The 15,469-nt window shown below is 38.3% G+C and overlaps 1 protein-coding gene across 1 annotated transcript in view; it reads left to right on the top strand.

The window, feature by feature from the left end:
* The window catches only part of Mpp1 (membrane palmitoylated protein 1), a 144,000-nt gene that overhangs the window by 1,111 nt on the left and 127,420 nt on the right, over nt 1-15,469 (top strand). Inside the window, exons 2-5 of the mRNA XM_031364659.1 lie at nt 9,490-9,633; nt 9,935-10,013; nt 12,523-12,608; nt 14,783-14,851. Of these exons, the coding sequence (XP_031220519.1) occupies nt 9,490-9,633; nt 9,935-10,013; nt 12,523-12,608; nt 14,783-14,851 (378 nt within the window). The remainder of the gene's footprint in view (nt 1-9,489; nt 9,634-9,934; nt 10,014-12,522; nt 12,609-14,782; nt 14,852-15,469) is intronic.

The raw sequence follows: 15,469 nt of genomic DNA, 5'->3' as shown, positions 1-15,469 counted from the left end.
AAGAGAAAAAAATCTGTATTATGACAGTTGTATTCTGGTTCCCCAATTCTGGAGCTCTGTTTCCTTTTCCCTACCTCTGGTGTCATTTCTCCTCCTCAAGCCAGTTTTGGAAGTATGGTTATTAATCTTGCCTTTCTATGCTCCACACCCAAAGTCCTCTTTTAGTAACACTGACAGAGCAATTCACTGCTTAGGGGAAGAAACTGTGCACCAATTAAATGTCAGCAAATTTTATCTCTCCTGCTGGCAAATAGGAAAACATTTTGCTTTTTTTGTTTATCTGTTTGTTTCTTGTTTTCAGACATGGTCTCACATTAGCTCAGGCTACCTTGTAGCTTACTCTATTGGCCTTGAATTCCTTGCAATTCTCCTACCTCAGCCTCCTGAGTTTGTAGGCACTATAGGCATGGGCCAACATGTCAGACTTCAGGACATTTGTAGTGTCACAACTAGATGGATTTATTTTTTACAACAAGAAATTATCAGACCTCCCCCCAAAGTATCATGACTGCTGAAGGAAACATCTGTTCCTGATGTTCTAGTTCAGTGTCTTATTTAAGGTGAGCAAATAAAGTGCAAAGAACAAAACAGTAGATTAGATAAAATTCTAATCTACTTAGGCTGTGGCCACAATAAAACCAGATTTCCTATCTGTAAGGTATCTAGGTCTTTCTGATTTTGAGAAATAAAATCATAAATATCCTAGAAGTGAAGGACAGAGAATGAAGACAACTAACAGACTATACTAGGTACTGAGAAAACTTGGGCAAAGACTAAATAATTTGAAAATGGTATTTTATTATTTTAGTTTAAATTCTCTGAAAATACAGACCTTGAATGGAAATAACCTCTTTAAATGAAACAACCAGACCTAAGAAGGAGCTCTTTCTCTGGTAGAATGATAATCAGGAACAGACTCACTGACCATGCTCCCTACTGACTCAACCAAGACTTGTTTTCTGCTGTTGTACATGGAATGTATAGCATTGAACCTTGGTGTCTCTGCATAGGCTGTTCTGTTTTGCTTGTAGTCCTGTTTGCCTCTTAAATCCTGGATTCTACAGTGCAGGCTTCAGCAATGCTGGGTACTCCACAGTGCTTCACAACCCCCCTATACCTCCTTCAGAGGAAACATCTGCAGCACAGTTCAAAGGGCAGAGACAATTTCTCAAAGGAAGTTAAAATAAATAAGTTTAAAAAATTGGCAGGGGTTGGGGGAGGGGTGGTGGTGGTGAATAGAGCAGGGGCAACTACAGTTGACTTTCTCATTTAAACCAATTGGCTTCAGAACAAAGTGACAGTGAACTATTGAGCACAGGAATGAACAAACATTTGTTCAGCCTACTGTTAGGATCATTGCCAAGTGCTTCCACATGGTGAACTTAGAATGCCCAGTCCAAGGAAATGAATGACTCTAAATACAGAAGAGCCTGACCTGCCATCCTTGTGTAGCCCCTGACTGAACCACAAGTACCCACTCTTCACATGGACATCTGTTTCACTTTGTAAGTGGGAAAAACTACAACAAAAAAAAAGTTAGAAACGCCATGAGAAAACCAACAATTCCCCAAGGAAGTATACAGATCAGGGGTTAGGGCTATTTAACTATATATAAATGATAAGAACTGGAGTGACAGGAGGGCTCAAGAATCAGGATTTTTCTGGCAGGTATTGTCTTAAAATCATACATTAACTAGAGCTTTGTTTGTCAGGAACTAAATACATCTATCAATCCAAAGGCTATATGGTTAAAGGTCTTTGGCTGATTTGCTTTATCTGCATAGTACACTCTGGATACATACACAGGCTTCTTTCAACTGAAACTCAAGCAGCTCCATTCTACCTCAAACACCAGACTGTATTTCCAAATACTTGGCTCTTGGTTCTTACACAGCCACTCGACCAAAGTTGGGACTGTGTATAAAACATCATTAAGTTAAACCATTCTCTTTGTTTTTATTTTATGTGGATTTATTTTTTAAAGACACAGTCTCTCTATGTAGCCTTGGCTGGCCCGAAATTAACTATGTAGACCAAGATAACTTCAAATTCAAAGAGATCTGCCTGTCTCTGCCTCCAGAGTGCTAAGATTAGAAGGATGCCCTTAATCTTACTGTGCCTGGCAGTTTTTGTTGTTTGTTCTGTTTTGTTTTTAAATGGAGTCTCACTATAGCCTAGGCTGGCCTCAAGGTCTTGGCAGACCTCCTTGTCTCAGCCTCCTGAGAACTGAGATTACAAGCTTGTACCACCAGGCCTAGCTGACTAAAATTAAATTCTTATCTCTACTTTGTGATCAATATTTGGAGGCAAAAATAGGGCTTAGAAACCATTTTCACTAAAATAATTTATAAGCCTTAGACTCCAGGATTTAGTTAAATTATGAGCACAGAATTCAGAGTTCAAGAAGACAACATGATACCAGGCTTTGTTTTGCAGCCCAAGATTGTTGCAAACTCTATATTGCAGGTTGCCCTCAGACTTAACCTCCCATATGCTAGGATTACAGTTATGTGCTAACATATCTAGTTTATAAGTAAGACTTTATTAAAACTGTATAATAAATTTTGAAACTGGTTGGACTGATATTTCTTACTTTCTTCTCTTTCAAAATTAGTTTAGCTACTCATAGGTTTATGCCCTTCCATCATGTTTCCAATTTTTAAAATGTCAAAATGTATAGAGGTACTTTGATTATAACTTGCATAGACCAGGTGAGTAAAACTACTTATGTATGAAAAAAATAATGCCTGGTACAGAGTTATTGGCCACTGACACCATCCGCTGGTCCTAGGCAGAAGTGGAGAAAATGATAGCTGGGTCACCTTGACTGAGTCTCTTTTTTTTTCTAATGAAACAAATCAAAGTTAGGTAGTCAAAAATAAAGAAATTTATAGTTGAACATTGCCATGCTTTTAATCCTAGCACAGGGTGAGGCGAGGGGGAGCAGATGCAGGCCACTCTTTGTGAGTTTCAGTTTGAGGCCAGCCTGGACTACAGAGCTAATTCCAGGACAGCCAAGGCTACACAAAGAAACCCTGTCTCAAAAAAAAAAAAAAAACACGTGGGGGGGGGAAACAAGAAAAAATTATATATTTTTTGATTTGCTGTCCAAGCAGTGCAGATACTACCTTTGATGCTCACCTTTGTAAGGGGACAAGATTCGGTACTTTCTTCATTTCTTTAACCTTCTTTGCCTCTATCACATATATATCTTAATTTGTCACAGTGTTTGCATTTATAATGTGTTCTTTATAACTGTTTCAAGATTTGTCTGTGGGTGGATTCTAAAATGTAAAAGACAGTAAGTGGCTTTTATATTGTTGTAATTGGTTATTGAATTAATGTTTCACATTTCCCAGATCTTTGATATTGTTTGGGATGGCAAAATGTTCAACCAAATTCTTATTTTCCAGCCTTTCTTGCAGTTCTGGTTGTGGGGCTGTTTCTGCAGCTCTGGCCAATGAGACAAGAAAAACTATCTTCTGGGAAAGTTCTAAGCTGGATCCAACTGACCTGGCCCCTCTGCCCTTCTTGCCTTCAAAGTAGAGCTGATTGATAGAGTCACATATAATAGACTAAGGAGTGAGGGAGGAGGAGATCCACATAAGTACTCAGGCTGCCAACTTAACTGGAAATCCTACCCATGTCAGAAAATTTCATCTTGCTAGTTATAGAAAGGAATGTGTTTTTGAGAGTTTGGTGGGATCAGTAGACTTTCATTTTTCTGAATAGAAAGTAATTGTTGTGACATAAAAATGGAGGGATATATGAGGATTTGAATGCTGAGCATTTTCTTTAGTGGCTTCTTTTGATATTGTTAGTATGTCAGCACTCACAACAGAGAGCTGTACAGCAACATAGTAACCATAGCTCACATTTACCCAGTGCTTCTAAGTTATGTTAAGCTTGCAACCCAGTAAAGTCCTTAAGTTACCATCCTCATTTTTACAATTGAAGAAACACAAATGCAAGAAGGTCAAGAATCTGAAGTTTCCAGCCATTAGTAATAGAGCCAGGAATCTAACCCATACAGTGTGTTTTTCTGTTAAGAAGTGTATCCCAAGTTTTTAAGTTCTGATTAATGTTTTTTGCTAAATTATTTTCTTCTTTAATGATTTATTATATGCAAGTACACTGTAGCTGTCTTTAGACACCTCAGAAGAAGGGATCAGATCTCATTATGGATGGTTGTGAGCCACCATGTGGTTGCTGGGATTTGAACTCAGTACCTTCAGAAGTGCAGTCGGTGCTCTTAACCACTGAGCCATCTCGCCAGCCCGCTAAATTATTTTCTTAAAGTATTTAAACACATAGTGCACAATTTGGAAGATATGGTGAGTAAAGTTAGCCCATGAAGGCAATTTCCTTTTCTCTCTGTCTTGTAGCCAACCAATTTCCCCCTTCCTAGAAACAACCACTGTTCCTTCCAGACATTATTTGTGGATTCTAAGTAAATGTGAATATATTCATTTTTTTCACTATTTATGGTGAAGCTAGCATAATTGTCTTCACATTGTTTTATTTTCCACATAAACAGATGGTTTCAAAATTATCTCAGAGCTTCCTTGTCATGGCTACATGGTGTCTTCCCATGCAATGACTGTAGTGTCATTGAATTGTTTGTGGTAGAGTACCTGGAGATTGTGTGAAGTTCTGTTTTGCCAGGTATTCTAGTTTTTGGGGTTTTGTTTTTTGTTTTTGTTTGTTTGTTTGTTTGTTTTTTGGTTTTTCAAGACAAGGTTTCTCTGCATAGCCCTGGCTGTCCTGGAACTCACTCTGTAGACCAGGCTGGCCTCGAACTCAGAAATCTGCCTGCCTCTGCCTCCCAAGTGCTGGGATTAAAGGTGTGTACCACTACTGCCCAACTTCTAAGTTATTTTTTAAATTACAACCCCTTTTCAACATCTTTGTTACAACATAAATGTCATGTGATGGTCATATGAGTTTTGGGACATTTTAGCTGCTAAACCAGTTAGTTTCTCAACACTTCCTCATCTGGAAGTTACACAGTAAGTGACACTATGTCAGTCCTCATTGGTTTTTTGTTTTTTTTTAAAGATTTATTAATTTATTTTATGTATATGAGTACACTGTAGCTGTACAGATGGTTGTGAGCCACCATATGGTTGCTGGGATTTGAACTCAGGACCTTCAGAAGAGCAGTCAGTGCTCTTAACTGCTGAGCCATCTCACCAGCCCCAGTCCTCATTATTTTTTCAGATAGAAAGGAAGCAGTAAATTAAGAGGTCTTTGTGGAAAGCGCACCTATATTATAAGATATACTTCTCTTCTTAAGTTTCTAGGCTAGGTCTCCTTGTCTGTCATCTTTCCACCCTTCTGTGCCCATGGGGAGGCATTCCTACTCAAGACTCTTCTTCCCCCCAGTAAAATGAATTGGCAAGATAATTTTTCACAGCTTTGCCTATTGAGAGGACCTACATCTCCCCAGTGTCCCTGTGTGTGGATAGTATATAGCTGCTCTCCATTTTCAGTTTGTACCCAAATACCAAGTTCACACTAGTTCTTCCTCCTCTGGCTTGCTGTGTAGGTTTTGATTTATTATTTTATGCACAAACATTTGTGGGTAAGAAAGGCAAGATGTCTTCATATTCTCAAATAATCCAAACTTTAAGTTTTTATTTTATTTTATTATTTATTTTATGTATATGAATACACTGTAGCTGTACAGATGGTTGTGAGCCATCATGTGGTTGCTGGGAATTGAACTCAGGACCTCTGCTCCCTCCCACCCTGCTCACTCTAGCCCAAAGATTTATTTATTATTATATGTAAGTACACTGTAGCTGTCTTCAGACACACCAGCAGAGGTCATCAGATCTCATTACAGATGGTTGTGAGCCACCATGTGGTTGCTGGGATTTGAACTCAGGACCTTCAGAAGAGCAGTCAGTGCTCTTAACCGCTGAGCCATCTCTCCAGCCCCCCAAACTTTAAGTTTTATGACATTAAAAAAGCATTGCTGGTTGGTGGTAGCACACACCTTTAATTCCAGAACTCAAGAAACAGAGGCAGACAGATCTCTGAGTTGGAGGCCAGCTTGGTCTACACAGTGTGAGTGAGTTCCAGCACACCCAGGGTTACACAGAGAAACCCTGTCTCAAAAATAAAAAAAAAAGAAAAGAAAAGAAATCCAAAACAAACACACACACAACAAAAACAAAGAAGCAAAAAAAAAAAAAAAAAACCACATCAATACTACATGATCTATACAAGATTGAGTTCATCAGAGTTTCTTCATAGATATATGATACCCTCCCTTTAGGTCTATTGACCCAGTGGGGTGATGTAATTATTAGTAGTTTGCCCTTGATCCAATCAATGACCTGTCTCGGTGGAAAGATCCCAAGTTTATGTGTCTATCTGCAGGTATAAGAGTTCCAGTTCTAGACTCAATGGCTTACCTTTTTATTCTTTTAAAAGAACTTTGTGTGTGTGTGTGTGTCTGTGTGTGTGTGTGTCTGTGTTTGTGCTGTATATTTACAATGTGTACAATCATGTACTAACATAGGACATGTGTCCTATTATTTTCTATCTTATTTTCTTGAGTCAGGGTCTCACTGAACCTAGAACTATACTGGTAGTCAAACCTAGAACTATATTGGTGACCAGTAAGCACTGCTGGTCCTCTTGCTTTTGCCCCAAATATTTATGGAATTATAGATGGCCATACTGGGCTTTTTATATGAGTGTTGGGGATTTAAATTCAGGTATTTGTGCTTGGGCAGCAGATAGTCTTACCTACTGAACCAACTCCCTTTTCATTCTCCCACTTTTAAAAAATATTTATTTCGGGCTGGAGAGATGGCTCAGTGGGTAAGATCACTCACTGACTGCTCTTCTGGAAGTCCTGAGTTCAATTCCTAGCAACCGCATGGTGGCCCACAACCATTTGGAACAGGATCTAATGCCCTCTTCTGGTATGTCTGAAGACAGCTACAGTGTACTCATATACATAAAATAAATAAATAATAATAATTATTTCTAGTTTATGGGTTTGGGTGTTTTCACCTGTGTGTCTAGTGTCCACAGAGGCCAGAAAAGGACTTCAGATGCTCTAGAACTGGAGTTAACAGGTGGTTATGAGCCATCATGTGGGTTCTGGGTTCTCTGCAAGAGCAACAAATACCCTTAACCACTGAGCACTCTCCAGGTCCTATTTTTACTCTAGTAATGACATTCTTCACCAATATTATTTGGAAAAATTAAAACTTGAAAATATACAGGATACATAAAATACACAAAAATATACAAAAAATGCAAAACTTTATATCATTTGGCTTCTGTAATTGACATATGGCTTTGTTTGCCTTAACACATACGTACCTAAAACTATCCATCTTATCCACTTAGCATACTTCACCCCAAAGAACTTCAGTGTGTATATCACTGCCTAGAGTTCAATATTTGTTTATGGTTACTTTTAAAGGCAAATTTACATACATTAAAAAGGCAAAAATCTTGAATATACTAATTCTCTCATGCCAGTCCTTTCCCCTCAAGACAACTACTGTTTTTATTATTTACATCATTTTTTGTTCCAAAAATCTCACATAAATTTTATCATTGTACATATTCTTTTTTAATAGGACTTCCTTTATTCAACAAGTTTCTGAATTTATTCCTATTTTTCTGTATTTTGAGCTCTTGAATGCATGGAATAGCTTGTGTGTTGTCCTGTGTTTCAACACTTTTGTTTTTTCCTTTTGTGTGGACTATTGGGAACATAACACTGCTATATGCATCTGTATACAAGCTTCTGTGTGGACAACTGTTTTCTTTCATCTTGGATGAATCCTTAAAAGTAGTATTACTGGACCATAGAATAGGTGGGTATTTTATTTCAGACCTTCTAGTAGGCATGTACAGTCATTCTATTGTTTTGAGTATTTGTTTAAGACAGGATCTTCTGTATAGATCTGGCTGTCTGGAACTCTCTGTGTAGTTGAGGCTTGTCTTGAACCTGCAGCAGCCTCATTGTCTCTGCCTCTTGAGTGCTGGTATAACAGGAATGTATACTCCTGACATTTGTGGTTCTAGTTTAATCTATACTTCCTTGGTTACTGTGATGTAGACCACTTTTTCATGTGCTTATATAAAATCACATATCTTTTCTAATGAGTAATCTGTTCAAGTCTTTTGTCTTTTCATTGAACTTTTATCATCTTGTTATTCAGTATATTCTGGATACAAATCCTTTATTAGATTGCAAACTTTTACTCTCAGGCTTTACCATGTCTTTCCAGTTTCATGTTTGTTGAGATGAGGTGTCAGTGTGTTATATAGCTTGATCTCAAATTCCTGGGTTGACTCAAGCCATTCTCCTGCCTCAGGCTCCTAAGTAGAGGAGTACTGTGCTTATTTCTTCTGCATTTGCTTTTATTTTTGTTTTAAGATAGGGTCTTATTTTGTAGCCCAAGATGGCCATGAACTATGTAGTACAAGCTGGCAAACCTCTCCACCCCCAACCCCTTATTCTGGAATTATAGGCATCTACCACTAAGCTCTGCTTGTCCATGTTTGTGGTTCTATTTGGATGAAAGAGAGCATATTTTATTCAGGGTTTTTCTCTGCAGCCCAGGCTGGCCTTGAGCTCATGATCATCTAGCCTCTGCTTCTATATATGTTTTTTTGATGAAAGATATTATGTTTGGTAAAATCAGTCCTTGTATTTTATGGTTGCTGATCTCTGTGTTTTGTCTGCTAACATTTTACATAACTCAGTAGAATCTTTTGGTGAACATGTTTCTTAAATTTTTGTGGCATTTATCTTTTCAGATTTTATTTTAGAGCTAGAACTTTTCATATCATATATTATAAAATATTTTGACTACCTCAAGGTATTGAAGGTATGTTTTCCTCTCAAACTTTATCTGCTTTACCTTTCACATTTGTAGCTGCAACCCATCTGTAACTGAGTTTTGTAAGTAAATTGAGGCATGAGTCAAAATTAAATCCATTTTTCTATATCTTTTCTTGATTTACCACACACTGCTCATCATGCCAAGAAGGAGAGTAACTAAGTCTTGAACTGTCTAAAGTGCCTATCACTGTATGGTTATTTTGCCTGCATGTATATCTGGTTACAACATGCATGCCTGTGTCAGCAAAGGTAAGAAGAGGACATCAGATCTCATGGGACTGAAGTTACAGACAGTTGTGAGCTGCCGTATGAGTACTGAAAATTGAACCCAAGTTCTCACAAAAAAACAGTCAATGTTGTTAACCACTGAGCTATCTCTCAATCCCTCAGAATATTTTTTTAATAAAAATCACTTCTTTATCTGCAATGACCTTGTAAAATGTGTGTGTTCCATTTACAAACAGCCTCACATGGATTCAAATGAGAGTAGATGTCAACCTTATAAAATAACTGGGTTTTCAAAGCTTTTTGGATTCTAATTACATATTGATGATTGAATATGGGGTTTTACTGCTTATTTTATCTATTAATCTGTTTTTATTTGACAGATTTCATTGAACCAGTCAAATGTTGCCACTGAGGACATGTACACCAATGGGTCCACTGCTCCAGGTAGCCCTGCCCATGCCAAAGGGCAGGAGGCACGGAGAGTTCGTCTCATACAATTTGAGAAGATCACAGAAGAGCCCATGGTAATCTCTTGTCCTATTTGTCCTTTATCACTTACACTCTACTGATAAACTTATTGGGCCATACAAATATATTCCAAAGGCCACTCATGGACAATTTGTACAAATTGTCAACTTCACTGCTTTTGTTTCTTTGTCCCCATTTCAAGCTCCTTTCAGAGCAAGCTTCCTGCTTTTTCTACTTGAGAACTGCCCATGATATAGATGGAAATGGTTTTCCCTGCAAAATTTCCTTAAGATGATTTAAAGATGTCCTCAGAAAGGGCTTAAAACAAAGTTTACTTTTTCATTGCCTTTATTCCAGGGAATCACTTTGAAGCTGAATGAAAAACAGTCATGTACTGTGGCCAGAATTCTCCATGGTGGCATGATTCATAGACAAGGTACTCTGGCAGGGAGGAGGGGTCCTAAGTCTAATTTTACCCTGGGATTAATTATTTACTCTCTGTTCAGTGGTTTGGGACAAGAAGCTTATAGTCCTAAAAACTGATAGCATTTTTATGAGAGTGCCAAGAGATTCTTTGGCTTAAAAATTGACTCTTTAAACCAGGCATGGAGGTGCATACCCTAATCCCCAAACTCAGGAATCAGAGGCAGGCCAGCCTAGCCTACAAAGCTAGTTCCAGGACAGCCAGGGCTACACAGAGAAACCCTGTCTCAAAAAAACAAATCAACCAAACAAACAAAACCACCTGACTCTAGAAAATTGCATGGTAAGATCTTAGTATGAAGTCTGAATCTTTCCCCACGCCCCCGAGATAGGATTTCTCTGTTGAGACCAGGCTCAAACTCACAGAGATCTGCCTGTCTCTGCCTCCTAAGTGCTAGGACTAAAAAGTCATACACCACCAGTGCCCATCTCCTCTGCACCTTCTCATATATACTTTCCTTTTTAGTTAATAAGTGAATCATTACTACATGTACCTATTACATAAGACTGATATGTAACAGTAAAGAAAGCTGTATCTCTACCCTCCTGAAGCTAACAGCATGAATGAGAAAACCAAATTTAAGTAGATATAATTAATTATTGTATTTCCCTAATGTTAGAGTGCTAAAAGTTTTCAGATATATCTGCCACACTCACTCGTCACTCCAGTGGATTCCGAGTGTCAGGCCTGAAAGCTTGTTCACAGATTTGAGGTGTGCAGCTTCAAAGGGAGCTAGCTAGCTTCCTGGAGTTCATTTCTTGGCATCTTGGCATTTCCTAACTCAGATGTGTTCCAGACTGGTCTCTGTAAAAGTCTGTGGAGAGTTTTGCATGCTTTCTTTTTTCAGGCATATAGGTGCCCTAAGAAATATTTGGTTATAGCTAAAACTGAGATTTAACATTGTTTCCTGGCCTCCACAGTATTTCAATGATCCTAATTAATTTCCTAGCTGTTATTAGCTTGGAATTTTTACAAGGGAAGCTGCCTTAGCAGACAGGGAGTCCCTAGAATTAGCAATAAAGGTCAGGCATTATTGCCTACTGATTCCCACAAAGAAGCTGCCTTATCAGACAGGGTATCTCCAGAGTTAGAGATAGAAGTCAAACACTATGGCTATCTGTAAACATAATTAGAACTCTGAGAGCAGTGCCACACAAGGCAGAATTGCTTTACAAACTAGAGAGTAGTCGAAAAGCTTCCTGAACTTATGTTTGCTTACAAGCCAAACCATTCCCAGGAGCTGCTAGAATGGGACCTCCTGGTGCTTACCTGCTTCAGACCAAGAGAATTTGCTTAGGGCTGCCAAGATAGCCCATGGGGAAGAGCACTATTGTTCTTTCGAAGGAATCATTTACACCTGGCAGTTTGATCTTACTAACTTTGATGTGACCACAACCTGCCTACGTAATTCCTGACATTCATTTGTTTCTGCATACTATATAAGCCTGATTTTCACTTTGTGTAGATACACTCAGATTCTGCACTCCCTTGTGCTGTTTCTGTTTGTCAGTCGCCGAATTCTTTGCCCACCAGGCCAGAACTCTTTTTTTTTTTTTTGGTTTTTCAAGACAAGGTTTTTCTGTATAGCCCTGGCTGTCCTGGACCTCACTCTGTACACCAGGCTGGCCTCGAACTCAGAAATCCGCCTGCCTTTGCCTCCCAAGTGCTGGGATTAAAGGCGTGTGCCACCACCTCCTGGCTTTTTTTTTTTTTTTCTTTTTGGTTAGGCCAGAACTCTTATCACCCCGCGGAACAAGGGGTCCCTGTAGCAACCCAGTCCATGGCATATATCATTTACTAAAATATAATTTAGGCAACAATGAAAGAACGGAATAATAAATTAAAATGTAACATTCGCAGCAGCTGGTAATAACCTATATAGTATTTGAAACTAGAAACTATTCCCAATGTTGGGGTTATGGCTATTCCAGTGAGTTTCCTTCCTCATTATATCCTACCATTTTATGTTTAACTATGTTTTTACTCATCCAAGGTAACATGACATGAATTTGGTAACCATCCTTCACATAGAATTTTAACATTGACTAACCATCTAAGAACACGTGTTTAACAAAGAAACATTAAACTCACTGAATAATGGGGAGTACTGAGATCTTTTTCCCTGACTTTGTTATTCTTTTTAGTGTGTAAATTTGTCCAAGTCTCCTGGGGTTGGCAGCTCTTCTGATTTCAAGAATTCAAGGATGAGATGCTTTTACACAACTCTTAGATGACTGAAATCAAAAAGGATGAGGCAGTATTGAAATGTGCTAGATAGATTCAGAACCAAATTTGCTTTTAATCTCTCCTGGTTGAATACTTCTAATATTTGAATTTTATTTAGTTTATAAAATGCTTTAAATTGTAGTTTTGGTTATGTGGTATTCTTGAGCTATGCTAACAGCTCTTGTTTGAATTTTTATTCTTTTATTCATTGAGTTTTTTGTTTGTTTAATGGCAGGCTCCCTTCATGTTGGGGATGAGATCCTAGAAATCAATGGCACAAATGTGACTAATCACTCAGTAGATCAGCTGCAGAAGGCAATGGTGGGTATTCTCTGCACCAGACAAATACTATTTTCTATGTTCATGAAGGGTATATGGGCAGTGGTGTTACTGTATCTCATTTCTCTGCAAAAGCATGGTTATCTTATTGAGAGGGTGGTTATCACTTCTGATCCTCTGGATAGTCTGTCTAAGAAATGATATTTCTCTGCCTTCATTTAGTAAAACTGCAAAGCAGGGCCAGTAACTTGAGAGCATCATTCTCATAAAATGACAAGAATATTGCCCTGAGTATCTGGAGATTGTGGTGTATATTGGTATTTCTGAATCCTTGCTTTACTTTATTCTTGCTCTGTGGCTTTGAGCAGGTGGGTAAGCTTCTCTTAGTCTGTAGTCTTAGAATCCATTATGTGCAGCAATTGTGTTTGGTGTTTATGCTGCCCTCTTGTTTGCCCCTCCTGATACTTCGCCATCTTTCTTAACTCTGTCTTTTTTTTTTTTTTTTTGGTTTGGTTTTTTTCTGAGACAGGGTTTCTCTGTATAGCCCTGGCTGTCCTGGAACTCACTCTGTAGACCAGGCTGGCCTCAAACTCAGAACTCGGAAATCCGCCTGCCTCTGCTTCCCAAGTGCTGGGATTAAAGGCATGCACCACGACAGCCTGGCTCTTAACTCTGTCTTATGTCTCAGTAAGCTGATTTTAATTTCTATATCAGTTAGGCTTCAGTAGATTCAGCAAGCAGTTAGTAAAGGTATTTATGTCCTTACTCTTACTCAACAAACTTGCTCCTGTAGGTGCCAATTTCACACAGGTGTGGGCATCCTCAAAAGGTCCAACACGGGAGAGAATTCTTCCTGAGGATATGTATACCTGTGTAAATATGTCCTTCATGAAACTTTTCAAACTCCCTTTTTGAATGTGCTACCTAATTACTACTGGGTTTCCTAGTAATATCATAGTACCAGGAGTGATATCAGAAAATCGGCCCTTAAAGTAGGCCTCTGACATTGGGCTACTTGCAAATGAGCATAAGCTCAGAAAAGAGCTAATAATTCTAAAATGAAATCTAAATTTCATTTTAAAAATAAAAACAAATAGGAAACTGGGCAAAAGAAACAAAAAACTTAGCCAGGCAGTGGTAGCGTACATCTTTATCCCAGCACTTGGGAAGCAGAGGCAGGTGAATTTCCGAGTTCGAGGCCAGCCTGGTCTACAGAGTGAGTTCCAGGACAGCCAGGGCTACACAGAGAAACCCTGTCTCGAAAAACACAAAACAAAAGGAAAAAAAAAGAAACAAAAAACTACTGACCAACCTTTTAAAAATCTGCTCAGTTACTACTGTACAATCCATCATATCCAGGCTATGAAGTCAGTGGTTCAATGGACTAAAAATATGTGGTATATGCACACTATGGAATGCTGTCCTGTCTTATACAAGAAGGAAATCCCATTGTTTGATACTACATGAGTGCACCAGGAAGACATTATGTAAATAAGCCAGACACAGAAAGATAGTCATCACATAAACTCTTATATGTAGAATCCAGAAAGGCAAACCTGTAGAAGTGGAGAGTGGAATGGTGCTGATCAGGGATTATATTTTTGAAAAATGCTAAGTGAATATATCTTGAGTATTGTCACAACAAAAATAAGTAGTGAGGTAATGCATATGTTAATTAACTGTTTAGTCATTACATGATATGTACATAATTTGAAAACATTTGTATATGATAATTATGTATATTTTTATTATTTAAATTTTAAGAAAAAAGAGAGAGGATGATCAGCTGTAGTTATGGTAACAAAATTACAAAATAAGTCATTAAGCTGAATGCAATACAGCTCATGCCTGTAATAAAAGCTCTTAGGAGGCCAATAACAAGTTAAACTTGTATCTACTTCCAGTTGTGGTGGGACTTGGGAGACTGAGGCAGAAGGATCATAATTTAAGGCCAGCCTTAGCTATATAGAAAAACCAAAAACCAAAAGAAACACATGACTATAAATATTTGCAATGTTTTATTGCTTTATTATTTTTGTGTCTTCAGCTATGCTGGTGTGGGAAGCACATGACAATCTCATGGTTCAGGAGGTAATATCTGACCAAATCTTAAACTATAACGATGGTTCTGTAGTGAAAACCCTGACTTTATAAAACCCTATATCCCCCAGGTTAGTTTTCGTTACAGTCTCATTTTTCTTTTCTTTTTTTAATAGAAGGAAACCAAAGGAATGATCTCATTAAAAGTCATTCCTAATCAGCAGAGTCGTCTTCCTGCACTACAGGTATATAGTGCCATTTTCTTTATTGTGCTGTTTTGTGTTCTTTGAGATTTTATTAAAAATTACACTATTCTATAACTTTAAATTCTGAATGTCTCAGAGGTGTTTAGTTGCTTGGCTTGGGATCCTGTTATCCTATTGTCCACTCTGTCATCTCCTTTATTTTCTCTCTATTTTCCTTGTTTCTGTGTGTGCTTGTATGCTTGTTTATGTGTGTTCAAGTGCATTTGTGTAGAGGGCAGAGGACAACTTGGGTGTCATCCATCTTTTTGTGTTTGTTAGGGTGTTCTTATGAGTGTAGATGTGTGTGCGCATGTGGACATGTGTGTATATGAGTGTAGAGACCAGAGGTTGATATTAACTTCACTTTACCTTTATTTTTTTTTTTTGAGCGGTGCCTCTCAGGGAACCTGAAATTCATTGATTTGGCTAGAATGGTTGGCCAGTGAGCTTCAGGGATTCACCTATTTCTTCTCCCTTACTCCCTTCTCCAGTACTGGAGTTATAGGCAACACATTGTGCCCAGCTTTTTAAATATATTCTGGGGATCTGAACTCAGGTTCTCATGGTTTTGTGGTAGATACTTTATCAACTGAGCTACCTCAGTCCCCATCTTTTTTT

This window comes from Mastomys coucha, chromosome X (assembly GCF_008632895.1).
Source record: "Mastomys coucha isolate ucsf_1 chromosome X, UCSF_Mcou_1, whole genome shotgun sequence".
Taxonomy (NCBI): Eukaryota; Metazoa; Chordata; class Mammalia; order Rodentia; family Muridae; genus Mastomys; species Mastomys coucha.
Note: the sequence above shows the minus strand (reverse complement) of the source record. Positions and strands in the feature narration are given on the sequence as shown.